The sequence below is a fragment of the Oryctolagus cuniculus genome, chromosome 2 (assembly GCF_964237555.1).
Source record: "Oryctolagus cuniculus chromosome 2, mOryCun1.1, whole genome shotgun sequence".
In the NCBI taxonomy this organism is placed as follows: Eukaryota; Metazoa; Chordata; class Mammalia; order Lagomorpha; family Leporidae; genus Oryctolagus; species Oryctolagus cuniculus.
This window is the reverse complement of record NC_091433.1, coordinates 176,296,966-176,310,145: the sequence shown is the minus strand read 5'-3', so window position 1 is coordinate 176,310,145 and position 13,180 is coordinate 176,296,966. Positions and strand designations below refer to the sequence as shown.

The window sequence follows — 13,180 nt, the reverse complement described above, 5'->3', positions numbered from 1 at the left end:
CCTGGCACCTCCTCCACGCGTGGCTCTCGGACTGCAGCCCTGCTGTATTTTCCTTCTCCCTGGCTGGGCTCAGCCTGTCCCTCTGGAAGGCTCACTGCTCTCACAGAGCCTCAGGAAACCGAGCCCGGCGTGACCGCACGCAGCTGTGGGCCCGGTGCCGTGGCTCCCCGGCTGGGAGCCCTGCAGCTGGCTTTCCAGCCTTTGGGGGCTCAGAGTCGGCGGCGGCAGGGTGGCAGCCATCCTCCGACACCAGCAGATGGCCTGGGTCTTCCGAGGGTCAGCAGGAGACTGTTTCTGAGAAAGTCTGAGGGACGCCACGTGTGTACAGTCACGGGGACACGGTACGGAGCACCTGAGTTTAAATCCCAGCTCGACACTTGCAAGCCATGTGCTGTTGAAGAAGCTGTTGGACTTTCTTTGCCTCAGTTTCTTTATCCATCAAATGTAGGAAGTGATGATGTTTAGAGTGGCGCTGGGTGCGTGGTTCGTTACTCAGAAAAAACACCTGTTACCATTCTACTAAACAGTCCCGTCATCGCTTTAGAATTCTGAGTTACATACAACGTATCGAAAGGGCCTTCTCCATTATGAATCAATCACATAATGTAATTGGAAATATTTTCTCCCCCATTTTTTTAAAGATTTATTTTATTTATTTGAAAGACAGAGTTACAGAAAAAGAGAGAGAGAGAGAGAGGTCTTCCATCCGCTGGTTCACTCCCCAAATGGCCGCAATGGCCAGAGCTGTGCCGATCCGAAGCCAGGAGTCAGGAGCTTCTTCTGGGTCTCCCACGCGGGTGCAGGGGCCAAGGACTTGGGCCATCTTCTACTGCTTTCCCAGGCCATGGCAGAGAGCTGGATCGGAAGAGGAATAGCCGGGACTAGAACCGGCGCCAATAGGGGATGCTGGTGCTTCAGGCCAGGGCCTTAACCCACTGCGCCACAGCACCAACCCCATCTTCCCCATTTTATAGACTATTTTTGCAGCTTTAGGTATGGTAATCTCTTCTATTTTTAACTACATAGACACAATTTATATTCATAGGTCTTAGGGGAACAATTGAGCGAGCTTCAACATATGCATATCGTTGTGTAACCGCCACCTCATGAAGATGTAGAACGTATTCATCCCCCAGAATGTCCCCTTGTGCCCTCTTCCAGCCAGCTCCTGGCCGCTGCCCTGGAAACCACTGCTCTGCTTTCTAACACCAAAGATCCGCGTCTGACGATGCCACAGCCTTCCCGAAAATGGTATCCCCCCACAATGTGGGTTTTGGGTGCTCGCCTTATTTTGATCAACGTCATGTTCTGTGATTCATCCATACTGTTGTGTATATCAACGCGGGTGTCCCTTGGGATCCGCAGGTGAGCCTGGAACCAGTTCTCTGCTGTGACCGAAGTCCTGGGATGCTCAAGTTCTTTGCATAAAATTTTATAGCGTGAACATTTGTGCAAAACCTGTGCACATCCTCTTGTATTTAAACCTCCTGCTTTAAACCATCTCCAGATTTCTTACAGTACCCGGCATCATATTAATGCTGGGTAAATAGCGGGGACATCATGATACGAAAACAGTGTGCGTATGTTTAGTAGATATAATTGTTTTGCTTCCAGGTATTTTTGCTCCTCAGTTGCTTGGGTCTGGGGGCGCCGAGCAGCGGAGACAAGGACTGAGTGCGGTGTGCTTGTTTGTGTTGTTGCGGGCCCCTCTGCTGCGGGAAGGCACCGCAGTTGCCGAGCCACTCTCCCGCCACACTTCTCGGTTGTTCCCGGGGTGGAGCTCCTGATGCAGACAGCTGCTGCGCGCGTCCTTGTCAGCGGCTTTCTGTGACGGCACGTTTCCAGCTCTGCTGGGGAGACCCGCAGTGCAGAACTGCTGGGCCGTGGGAGAAGACGTGTTCCGGAGTGCTAGCTCCGTTTCACAGGCCCCTGAGCAACACAAACACAGCTTCAGCTGCTCCCCTCCCCGTCAACATTTGCTTGTTGGCTTCACACTTCGACATTTCGGACGTGGTAGGGCTTGCGACACGCGACCTCGTGGGTAATTTTCGTTGTCACTTTCCTGATGACTTATGAAGGCGACCACATTTTCCAGTGTTTGCTGGCCAGTTGTGTATCTGATGCTGTGAAGTGACTCTCCAAGTTTTTTTCCCCCCTATTTAGAAAATGTGATCATTTGTATTTTTCTTATGGATTTGTAGGTGTTCTTTATATATTGTGGCTAAAGACCTTCATCAGCTAAGTGTGTGGCTCCCCTGTTCACATTCTTGCCTGTCTTTTTTGAAAACTAAGAGTTATTTTAGGAAATCTTATTTGTGAATTTTTGGCGAAATTTACTTCTTCAGTTTAGTGGTTTTTTGCATATTTTCTTTAAGAAATCTTTGGCCAATCTAAGAATAAAACAAAGATATTCTATATGATCTCCTAGACACTTATTTTTCTAGGTTTAGTCCTATAATCTGCCTTGAATTAACTTCTCTGAGTGGTGTGAGATAGGAGTTTGAAAGCCCCCCATAAACAGCTTTTCTAGGTATCTAACACCTTGATGGACAAGTCTAATTGATTGTGTATGTATGGGGTCTGTTTCTGGTAACTGTAGGCTGTTCTGTTGGTCTACATATCATTCCCAGGTCAATGCCGTGCTGTCTTGAGTCCTGTGACTTCACAGTAAGTCAGCATTAAATGGTGTAGACCCTCCAGCCTTTGTCTCCACTTTCAAGGCTTGACTATGCCGTATCCTTTGTATGTCCGTACATATTTTTAAATAGTTTTTGATTACTAAAATGTAGCCTGCTGTGACCTTTATTGGTGTTGTATTCAGTCTGTAGATGAATTTGTGGAGAGGTGGCACCTTTCAGTCCATGAACATAATATATTTCTACATATTCAAATTTCCCACCCTATGTGGGAGACCCAGCGGAGTTCTTGGCTCGTGGCAACAGCTTGGCCCAGACCTGGCTGTTGCAGTCATCTGAGAGTAAAGCAGCAGGTTGAATATGTCTCTCTCTCTCTCTCTCTCTCTCCCTAGCCCTCTCCCTTTCTCTCTCTCTCCCTCCCTCTCCCTCTTTCTCTCTCCCTCTCTCTCTCTCCTCCTCTCTTTCTCTTTCTCTCTCTCCCTCCCTTTCCTCCCTCTCCCTCTTCCTTTCTTTCTCTCTCTCTGTTGCTCTACCTTTCAAATAAATCACTCGATCTTAAAAATAAGAGAGGAAATTTGGCTCTTCAGATTTTCCATTTCTTTTTGTGTCAGTTTTGACAGGTTGCTTCTCAAAAGATTTATCCATTCCATCTGAGTTGTAGAATTTACTGAGTAAAGTTATTTGTAATAGTCCCCTGCTTTCTTTTTAATGCAATGATATTCTTTCCTCTCCTGACATTGGTAATTTGTGTTTTCTGGCTTTTGCTTTTTTTCCTTGATCAGTCTTATCTATTACAGCATTTTTTTCAAAGAACCAACTTTTGGCTTTGTTAATTTTTCTCTATAGGCTGTTTTCTATTTCTTGTATTATTCTTGACTTTGTTTTTTTTTTTTGTGGGGAGAAATTCAAGTAATTTTTATTTATTGAAATATAATTCATATATTATAAAACTCACTTTTTGAGAGAGAGATAAAGAGAGAGAGATCTTCCATCTACTGGTTCACTCTCCAAATGGGCATAATGGCCGGAACCGGGCCAATCTGAAGCCAGGAGGCAGGAGCCTCCTCTCGGTCTCCCAAGTGGGGGCAGGGCCCAAGCACTTGGGCCATCCTCTGCTGCTTTCCCCAAGCATATTGACAGGGCGCTTGATTGGAAGTGGAGCAAGCGGGGCTCAAACTGGCGGCCACAGGGGATGCCAGCGATGCAGGCGGCAGCTTCACTCACTAAGCCACAACGCTGGCCCTCTCACTCTCTAAAAAATATACCATTCAAGCAGCTTTTAGTGTATTCATGAGATTGTGCCATCACCACAACCACCTAATTCCAGAACGTTCCATCACCCCAGAAGGAGACCCCACCCCCGTTAGCATTCACTCCCTCTTCTCTCCCTCCAGCCCCTGACCTCCATTCACCGACTTTCTCTCTCTACGGATTGCCTATTCTGGACATTTCGTAGAAACAGAGTCACAAGCTATGTGCTCTTTTGTGTCTGGCGTCTTCCATTTAGCAAAAGGTTTCAAGACCTGGGTTTAATTAGCATATCTTTTGATAGCTTCTTAGAGCCAGAACCTGGATCTCCGATTTTACTCATTTCTGCTGTAAGTATTCAAAACTATCAATGCTGATAGGCTGCGTTTTCATTATCGCTCAGTTAGAAGTGGTTTTTAGTTTGTTTTCTTCTTTGCCCATGCATTTTTTTTTTTTTTTTTTGACAGGCAGAGTGGACAGTGAGAGAGAGAGACAGAGAGAAAGGTCTTCCTTTGCCGTTGGTTCACCCTCTAATGGCCGCCGCGGCCAACGCGCTGCGGCCGGCGCACTGCGCTGATCCGATGGCAGGAGCCAGGAGCCAGGTGCTTTTCCTGGTCTCCCATGGGGTGCAGGGCCCAAGCACCTGGGCCATCCTCCACTGCACTCCTGGGCCACAGCAGAGAGCTGGCCTGGAAGAGGGGCAACCGGGACAGAATCCGGCGCCCCGACCGGGACTAGAACCCAGTGTGCCGGCGCCGCTAGGCAGAGGATTAGCCTAGTGAGCCGCGGCGCCGGCCTGCCCATGCATTATTAAAGTTGTAAGTTATCTTATTGATTTCCAGTTGGATTCCACTGTGATGAGAGAACGTGCTCCGTGGAACGCCGGTTGTTTGAGACATAGTGAGGCTTGTTTAACCGCCCAGCCTATGGTCTATCCCGCCCAGTGAGTGTTCCACGTGTGTTTGAGAAGGATACAGACGTGTTTTCAGTTTGGGGGTGTAATACTCTACAGGTGCCCTTTGGGCCATGGTGGCCTACGGCTTTGCCCAACCTCCTTTACCCCTAAGGGTTTTCTCTCCTAAGCATTCCCCCCCACCCCCATGAGGAACACGTCTTAGGCAGTTGATGGCGCAGTCGAGTGAAGAAATTCCATTCAGAAAGGACCATTCAAGAAGGCAGCTATTTCTGGAGTTCCTTACACAGCACACAGCACGCTGAAAATCAGCATCAATTCGCAGAGCCAGATGTGGGGGACTAGGGAGCGCCTGGACCTCCTGCAGGGGGAGGCCGCCCCAGCCAGTCCCCCGTCTCTCAGCTCTGTACCTAGGTCCCTGCTACCTCTCACCCTTTATTTTCCACAAATCGGATTCAAACATCATTTCCGCCTCCTCCTTGGCTGCCCCCCACTCTACCTCCTAAACCGTAGAAGCTGCAGCTGAGTGGGACAGGGCGGGGCTTGGACACCCTGGCTCCGCTCAGCCCCGCCTTCTCCCAGGTGCCCCCGTGAGCTCTGACTTGGCCTTGGAAATGGCGGACAGTTCTGGATGCCGCTTCCCGGATCCAGGCACCAGGCTGAGGAGCAGCGGGTGTTTCTCGCAGAGCCCCGGATGGTGCCAGCCATATACTCAGCAGTGGCTGGGCCCTGCTTCCCCCTGTCACTGGGACAGATGGAGAAGCTTGGGGCCCTAGTGACTCACAGGCTGTGCACAGCCCCCGTTCTGTGCCAGGAGTGGGACTAGAATGAGGCAGGATGGGTGTGTGCCTGCTTCTACAACCTTGCCACAAGTGCCGTTCTGACTTGATCGTCCAAGCTGGCTTTAAAATAAGAAGCCAGTGAATGAAAATTGACCTTCTATGGAACACAGGAGTCCTTCTTTGAAAAACGCAATACAGAAACTGTTGTCAAGAGACTTCCCTGGAACTGTGGGCAAGAGAAACGGTCACCGCCTGGCGCTGCTCGGACCCTGGGCTGCCATGGGACCCCTGATGCCAACAGCCCGGCTGCTCCCGCCCCAGCTGCAGGCTGTGGCCTTTGTGCGCTTCTGTTTCAGGTCTGCTCTGTGCCAGGCACAAGGTGCCAGCCCTGGGAAGGCAGCCAGAGGAGCTGCCCACCTGCACGGCAATGGCCCCAGATGCTGTCACTGCACACCTCCAGGTCTGGGAGAATTCAGGGTGTTGGCAACTAGCGGGAGGATCGGCTAAGGCCCTGCCCCCAGCTGCTAACACCCTGGGTCCTCAGTGGTCCCCCAGCACCACCATTCAGGCTCCTCTTGTTCAGAGCTCCTTGTCCTGCCCTCTTGCTCGCTCCCCCAAATCCCAGCGCTGCCCCCTCCACTCTGAATGCCAATTCATTCCCATCCACCACCCCCACAGCCCCTGCCTGATTGTGACCCCAGCTTCTTCCCTGGGCCCGCATCCTGGAGCCCTGACTTCCAGAATGTTCTGGCCAAGCCGGAGTGGAGAGAACCTCGGGCTTCCCATTCCCTCACAAAGTAAAGTTCAAATTCCACTGTGTGCCTCCCTCCATGTTCTAGCCTCCCGGCCCTACCCCTACTCCCCAACCCCGAGGCACCTGCACCCCACTGCATCTCTGCCAGTCTTAGCCCCTCTGCTTGGGGCGGGGCCTGTCGTGGGTTTTGTCCCTGCCCAAATCCTATGACTCCCTTGAGGAGTCAGCATACCTGTCAGCCGCCCTCTGCTCAGGACAGACTCCTCCCTGGGCCCTGCCCACTCCCGCCTGACCCTGGGGCTGCGGGGGCTCCTGCCTCCTTTCCCATAGAGGCCTCCTCCAGCTCACTCTGGCTCACCCTCTGGGGCAGCTGTCTGACCTGGTCTCTGAGCCCCTGCACTGGGCCACCCACTGCCCCTAACAACCTGCACTCTACCCGACTGTGACGGGGGTCTCTTCCCCAGCACTGGACCATGCCTGCCTTACTCCCTGCTCACCACCCCACCCCAGAGCCTGCAAGTGTGCCTGGAACATTTATTGCCTGAGTGAATTAATGAATTTTAAATAAATACTTGAGGTATAGAACACCAAACAATGAAGCTTTTAATATATTGTAAAAAGAAAAAAATGACATTGATGGGACAATGGGAGTTTGACCACTGACTGACTATTTGATGGTATGGGGAACTATGACAAGCCTTTTAGGGATGATGATGTTTTGGGGGACACTCATTGAGTCTTTGTCTCTTACAGCGATGCACTGAGTGTTTACAGAGGGGCTAGGATGGGAGGCGGGCACAAGCGACCATGAGCCCAAGGGAGACTGCCAGGTTATTGTTCTGGTCTCCCCACGCTCCTATGGGTTTGAGATTTTTTATTCCAAAAAGCTACAATAAACACTAAGGAGGATCAGAGCCATGGCTGGCAGCCGTGGGGAGAGGTGTGGCCTTCCGTGGACCGCAAGGTGGCCATAGGCGCCGTGGCTGGGCCACCTGCTCCAGCAGCATTTCCCGGAGGGCTTTCGTGGCACAGACGGCGTCATCCCCACGGTGGGGGCACACACACCTCCCCTCCAAGCAGGAGAAGCCGGGGGCTCCTCTGTGTGCTGTGCCTGCCTCATGTGTGAGTGTGCAGCGGCCCTGCGTGGCAGGGGAGGGGACGTCCACCACCTGGGGCTTCGGGCACAGAGGCTGCCCCCAGCGGTGGTGCTGGGAAGACAGGTGGAGGCAGGGGTTACAACTAAGCGTCCCCTCCACCTGCATAGCCTCACGGATGGCAGAGAAGTTTCCAGATGAAAGTCCTGTGTGTTACCAACAGGAAGAGTGCCTCCATTTCACTGGGGAACATAAAGCTAAGCTGCAGTCTGAGCTGGGTGGGCCTCTCGCCCCCAGCCCCTTCCCAGGCCAGGCAGCACCTGGCCCCTTGGCTGCAGCCTCTACTCCCAGCCGCTGTCCTGGACTGTGGCCCCCTCCTCTGGCCCCTGGTTTTGTCCATCCCACACCCAGAATGGCTGCAAATCCCCGTCCCCACTCACTGCTCCGAACCCGCCTGTCCGAGAGCCAGCACGAGCGACTCCCTCCTCCCCATGAACGGAGCCATTAGCCACCGTCTGAAGGCTGCTGTCTGCTTCCCCGTCCCCTTCCTTCCTGCAGGGCATCTGCTCAGACGCCAGCAGTGATATGTGTCAGGAGATGCTGTGGAACATTCTAGAGTGGGCCAGTTCCCTCTGAGTTGCTGTCAGTCTTGGTCTTTGGGGGCACCTGGAACTGTCCACTGCTGGACGCAGCAGGTGCCTGGCCATGATACCTTCTAGAGAAACATGTGTGCTGCTACCATTCTGCCCCGGGAGCTCTGTCTCCAGGCACCTTGAGCCGTGGTGGCCAGTAGGCTAAGCCCTGTGTGGTCCGCCTGGGCTGGAGGGCCAGGCTCAGTGCTCCAAGGAATAGGGAATGTGTCACAGCCAGGGTCCCACCAACAGTGCTTGCAGGATTGAGCAACCAGGATGAGTCCTACAAGCTGGGACGTTGTGCCTCAGCCCCTCCACGAACACCATGTAGGTCTGCGTACCCCTGGCCTGGGTTTCTCTGCCTCTGGCCGCCTGGGCTGGCCCACAGCAGCTCAGCAGTGCAGAGGCCGGACGCGGGCTACCTGTTGAGCAGAGGGCCGCGCTGCACACAGGGAAAGATGCGCTCTGTTCTAAAGCCGCACGGGCTGGCAGGTGCACCACCAACTCCAGGATGCTGCAGAGGAAGCAGCCTTTGGGCTGGGGGGAGAAGGAGCCAGTGGCCATGCCCAGCCCTCCCGCAGAGACACCGCTGTCACCTCCATCCTGCCTGTCTCTGTGAACAACGGGCTGCAGCCACGTGGCCAGCCTGGGCCCTGCATCTGGGAAGTGGGTGCTCCTCTCCCAGCCTTGGGCACACTGCTCCCTCTGCCTGCCAAGTCCTCACCTCCTCACCTTCTTCCTGCTGACTGTTGCCTCCTCCTGGACTCCCTCCGTGATTTCTGGCCCCTAGCCTGGGTTAGGGTACTGATGGGGGGCTTGCATGCTGCACCTGTCCCCCTCCTCTCTGCACCTCCCACTTGTCCTATTTCTCTGCCCACTCGTCCTCCTGGCCCGGCAGGCGTGGGTTCCTGGCGGCTTCCTGCCCCCAGCCCTGGCACAACAGGAGAACTAATAGATGGCCACTCAACTCCTGAGTAGGAGGACGGGAAGAGAACAGACACAGGAGAGGCAGGGTCCTTGCCCCAGAACCTCCTCGTGCTGGGCCCAGAGAGCTCCGGGCTGCCCTCATGCCAGCAGCTCAGGGCGTCCAGATGCAGCCCCATCCCACTCCATGCCTGTGGGAGGGGGAGAAAGAGAGAGGGAGTGCAGGAAGACTCTGGGCTTCCACACACTGCAGGGCACCGGCACGCTGGCGAATGCCAGAAGACAGGGACACACAGGGAACCCTGATTCTCAGGGAATCACAATGGCCAGTCCCACCAGGCGCAGTCGGCCACCCAGGAAGAGCCCCAGCACCCCAGCCCTACGAGAACTTTTCCATCCTTCCTCCCAGCCCTGCCCCAGCCCTGCCAGCCTCCAGAGCCTGGGCTGGCCCAGCCGAGGGCTGGGGTCCCCCTAAAGGTAGGGCCATCCGTACCTCGGAAAGTCACTTTGGCGATCCGGTCGCCCCTGCCCCGCAGCTCCGAGACCGTCTGGAGGTGGACCAGCAGGGCCATGCTGGCGTGGTGAGCCCGGCACTGCCAGGAGGGAGCAGCCGGGAAACGCGAGCTGGTGGAGCGGCTCTCACGCCTGCCTCTCCTGCCTCACCGCAGCTGCCTCCTCCTCCTCCTCCTCCTCCTCCTCCTCCTCCAGCGCCCCCTGCGACGCTGCCCACAGAGACCAAGGCAACCGAGCAAGCTGCTCCTTCCAGCGACTCACGGAGCCTCCAGCCCTGCCAGCTCCCGCCCCTCCAAGTTGTCAGCCCAGCGTGTGTGTGTGTGTGTGTGTGTGTGTGTGTGTTGTGCACCAGCGCGCAGCCTGGGAGCACAGAGACCAAGCCGGAATTCATTATTCAGCAGCCGCTGGCTCCCAGATAAAGCCCTGTCCAGCTTCAGGTGTCTTCGTGCAGCTTCGGGAGCGGAGGCCTCCGCCCACCCCTCAGTCGGGTTCATCAAGCTGTGTCACTAAGAGCAGACAGATGCCGGTGGGCATGAGCATGGGAGGGGCGGGCAAGGGGCTGGGGCACTCGCTCGCATGGGGATCACAAATTTCCTGGTTGGTGTGCACAGGAAGGCAGACTGTTGCATTGCTGTTTGGGGGGGTGACCCACACCACCTCCTGCACAGGCAGGTTGGTCACAGGCTCAGGGATCCTGGCCCTGGGCGGGTCACACTGTGCTACGTAGAAATCCAGGGCCTGTCAGACATAAGAAGGGAGTGTGCTTGCCCACCTGCCCCCACTGGGCTGCCCGGGTCTAAATCTCAGGGGTCCTGGATGAGGCTGCGCATGGCCGGGATGCCAGGCTGTGCAGGTAGCAGAGGTGCCGTGCTTAGAGATCCAGGGCATTACGCTGGGGGAGCCGCCAGGGGAGGCGCTGTAGCAGGTGTCTGGCTCCCCCGGGGCCCCCAAGAGCAGAATGCCCGCACTCCTGCTTTCTCCAGCTGCCGGGGCAGGAGGATTCTGTTTGTGGCAGAACTTCCAGTGACCAAGGGCGTGTGCTCCTCCTCTCTGCAGCAGCTCATCCCAGGAGGGCCCCCTAGGGAGAAAGGCTCAGGGGGAAAGCAGCCTGGGGGATGGGGCCCGGGACCCTGGAGCCTGCGTGCCCTTGCTCCTGCCGTTCACTCCTGCGAATGCTCCCACCTCACCCCTGTCTCCTGGCCTAGGCTCAGCTCCGTACATGGCTGTTCCTGCAGATGCTTCTGCACCTGCCCCCGGGCTGGTGAGGGCCTGCTCTGTGCTGCTCCTGGCCCTCTCGTGTCATGGCATCCTGGGGCTGCCCATTGGCCTCTCCTCCTGCTGACCCAGGGGGGATCCTGGAGCACAGCACCCTTGTACCCCAGGTCTCACAGCTATCTTGTGCATAAGAGGGCGCCCGGATAATGTTGACTGGATGAGGGTGTGAGCTCGATGACCCAGTTGAAGCAGAGGCTAAAGGTGTAAAAAGCAAAATGTTAGATTTTCACAGCATGGCAGCCAGAGGTTGTGCCCCCGAGTGCTGCAGTCGGGGACCCCACCAGCTGCCACGAGAGCCTACGCCCTTTTCTTTCTAAGGTGTCCTCGCCCCTTGGCCCGGTGTTTCCCTATTTATGCTTTTTTATCCTTCTCCCTTGTTTTGCCTCCAATTCCTGCTCAGCTTTGGTACACCTATCTACCCACACTGAATTAAAGAACATGTTAGGGGACCAACATCGGCCCATTAAGCCGATGCCTATGATGCCGGCACCCCCTACGAACGCCGGTTCGAGTACTGGCTGTACCACTTCTGATCCAGCTCCCTGCTAAAGCCCCTGGAAAAGCTGCAGAAGATGGACCAAGTCCCTGGGCCTCTGCACCCACGTGGGAGACCAGACGATGCTCCAGGCTCCTGGCTTCAGCCTGCTCCAGCCCCCTGCTGTTGTAGCCATTTGGTGAGTGACCCAGAAGATGAAGATCTCTCTTCGTCTCTTTCCTTCTCCCTGAAACTCTGCTTTCAAATAAATAAATAGAAAGAATATTTTAGAATCTTTTATTTACTGAATACAAGTAAATGCCTAGCTTTAAAGAAAACATATGTTTAATGTTTCTTTTGAAAAAACATTAAGTTCATTAGCGTTTTCCATCAGCAGGCAGTTTGTGTTTGTAAGGTTTGGTGGCACTTGCCAAGAAGGCTCCACCCCTTCCTCCATCCTCTCTCCAAAGGGGATGGAGTCCTGAGACCTCTTGGGACGGGACGTGTGCATCTTGAGCAATCCAGGCAAGGCATGGAGCGTGCGGAACCTGTTTGCAAAACTGTAAGACGGTAGCAATTTCACTCAGCTGAGTCCACTGACCCTCTTGTAACCTAACCCAGGTCTCATTTTTAAATTTCCTTTTTCCTGTCTATTACCTATTTTGGTAACTTTTATATACATGAGGACTTCAGAAAGTTTGTGAAAAAATTGAATCACAAGATAAGTTCATTTTGCGGCACACATAAGGGAATCTGTGCATAGCTCTTTTTCGTAGTACCTGTTTTCCTTGACCCTCATAAAGCCCCATCAAAGAACCGATGCAAGGAGCACCAGTGATACAGTCTCAGAACCCAGCAGGAGGAGGCAGACAGGTCAGAATCTAGACAGACACACACAGGGAGGGCCGCCGGCCGCCACCAGTGGGGCACAGGGTGGCGCTCTTTCAACAACCTCTAGGGATGCTTTTCCTACTGCAGTACCATTCCCAGGCAGAACCCAGAAAACCAAGGTTTGCGTGGATGTGCAGGGGCAGAGGGGCCTTCCCTGGGTTTGCAGCCCCCTCACCTGTGGCTCCTTCCCCTCCAGGCCTCACTGGGTCTGCCGCATGCACCCCTCGGGAGCCTGTGGCTGCCCCCTTCCACTGTTAACTGTCAGGGAGTCTTTGAGAATCCTGGCGGTGGAAGCAGCCGCCGCCGCCTGTGCACTTGCTGGTGCCCCCATTATTCTCAGCTGTCGTTGACACAGTCCAACCGTGAAGCCGGCCCTTGTCCCTGTCTGACCTCAGCGGGCAAGAAATGGGACTGAGAGCAAGGCCAAGGGACGGAGGCACAGGGAGGTAGGGAGGCAGGACCTCGGTCCCCACCACAGAGAGCACGGAGCCTTGGACACTGTCCCCACACCCCCAGGGCTGGTGTGACCCTCACCGAAGAAACCAACGGAGAAGGCAGCAGTTGGGGAAAAGCAAACCTGGCCTGGGCCTTGGGCAGGCTTGGGGCAAAGGCCAGCTGTGGATTGGGGAGTGGAAGGGCCTGGCGACACCTGCCCCTCACTCTTTAAACTGCTCCTGTGGAGTGAGTTCCCAGAGAGAGAAAGCAGCAATAGGGAAGTACTGCTGTCCCTGCACTCCCTGGCAGGTGGGTGGCTGTGCACCCAAGAATCACGGCCACCCTAGGGACCTTGAGAGCAGGCAGCCCTGGGGAGAAGCTGTGGTCTCTGGGCCTGGGCCTCCATGGGTCCCCAGTCCCCCTCATGTTCTACCCACCGCAGGGCTGCAAACGGTATCACCGGGAGCCGGGGTAAAGCCGCACCCAGGACGGATCCCGCTCGCAACCGAGGAGTGAGGAGCGGGGCTGTAGAGAGTGGTGGCGGCGGCACGTCCCCGGATCTGCCCCGGGGGGCCACCGAGAAGACCGCGTTGCCAGGCGCGCGGTTG

At 55.1% G+C, this 13,180-nt stretch overlaps 1 protein-coding gene across 1 annotated transcript in view; it reads right to left on the bottom strand.

Moving 5' to 3' along the window:
- OTOF (otoferlin) overlaps positions 1 to 13,179 on the bottom strand; it is an 85,801-nt gene extending 72,622 nt beyond the window's left edge. Inside the window, exons 1-3 of the mRNA XM_070069338.1 lie at positions 13,010 to 13,179; positions 11,375 to 11,501; positions 9,477 to 10,966 (exon numbers count right to left, since the gene is read on the bottom strand). Of these exons, the coding sequence (XP_069925439.1) occupies positions 9,477 to 9,555 (79 nt within the window). The 5' untranslated portion in view covers positions 9,556 to 10,966; positions 11,375 to 11,501; positions 13,010 to 13,179. The remainder of the gene's footprint in view (positions 1 to 9,476; positions 10,967 to 11,374; positions 11,502 to 13,009) is intronic.
- Position 13,180: the final 1 nt, after the last annotated feature.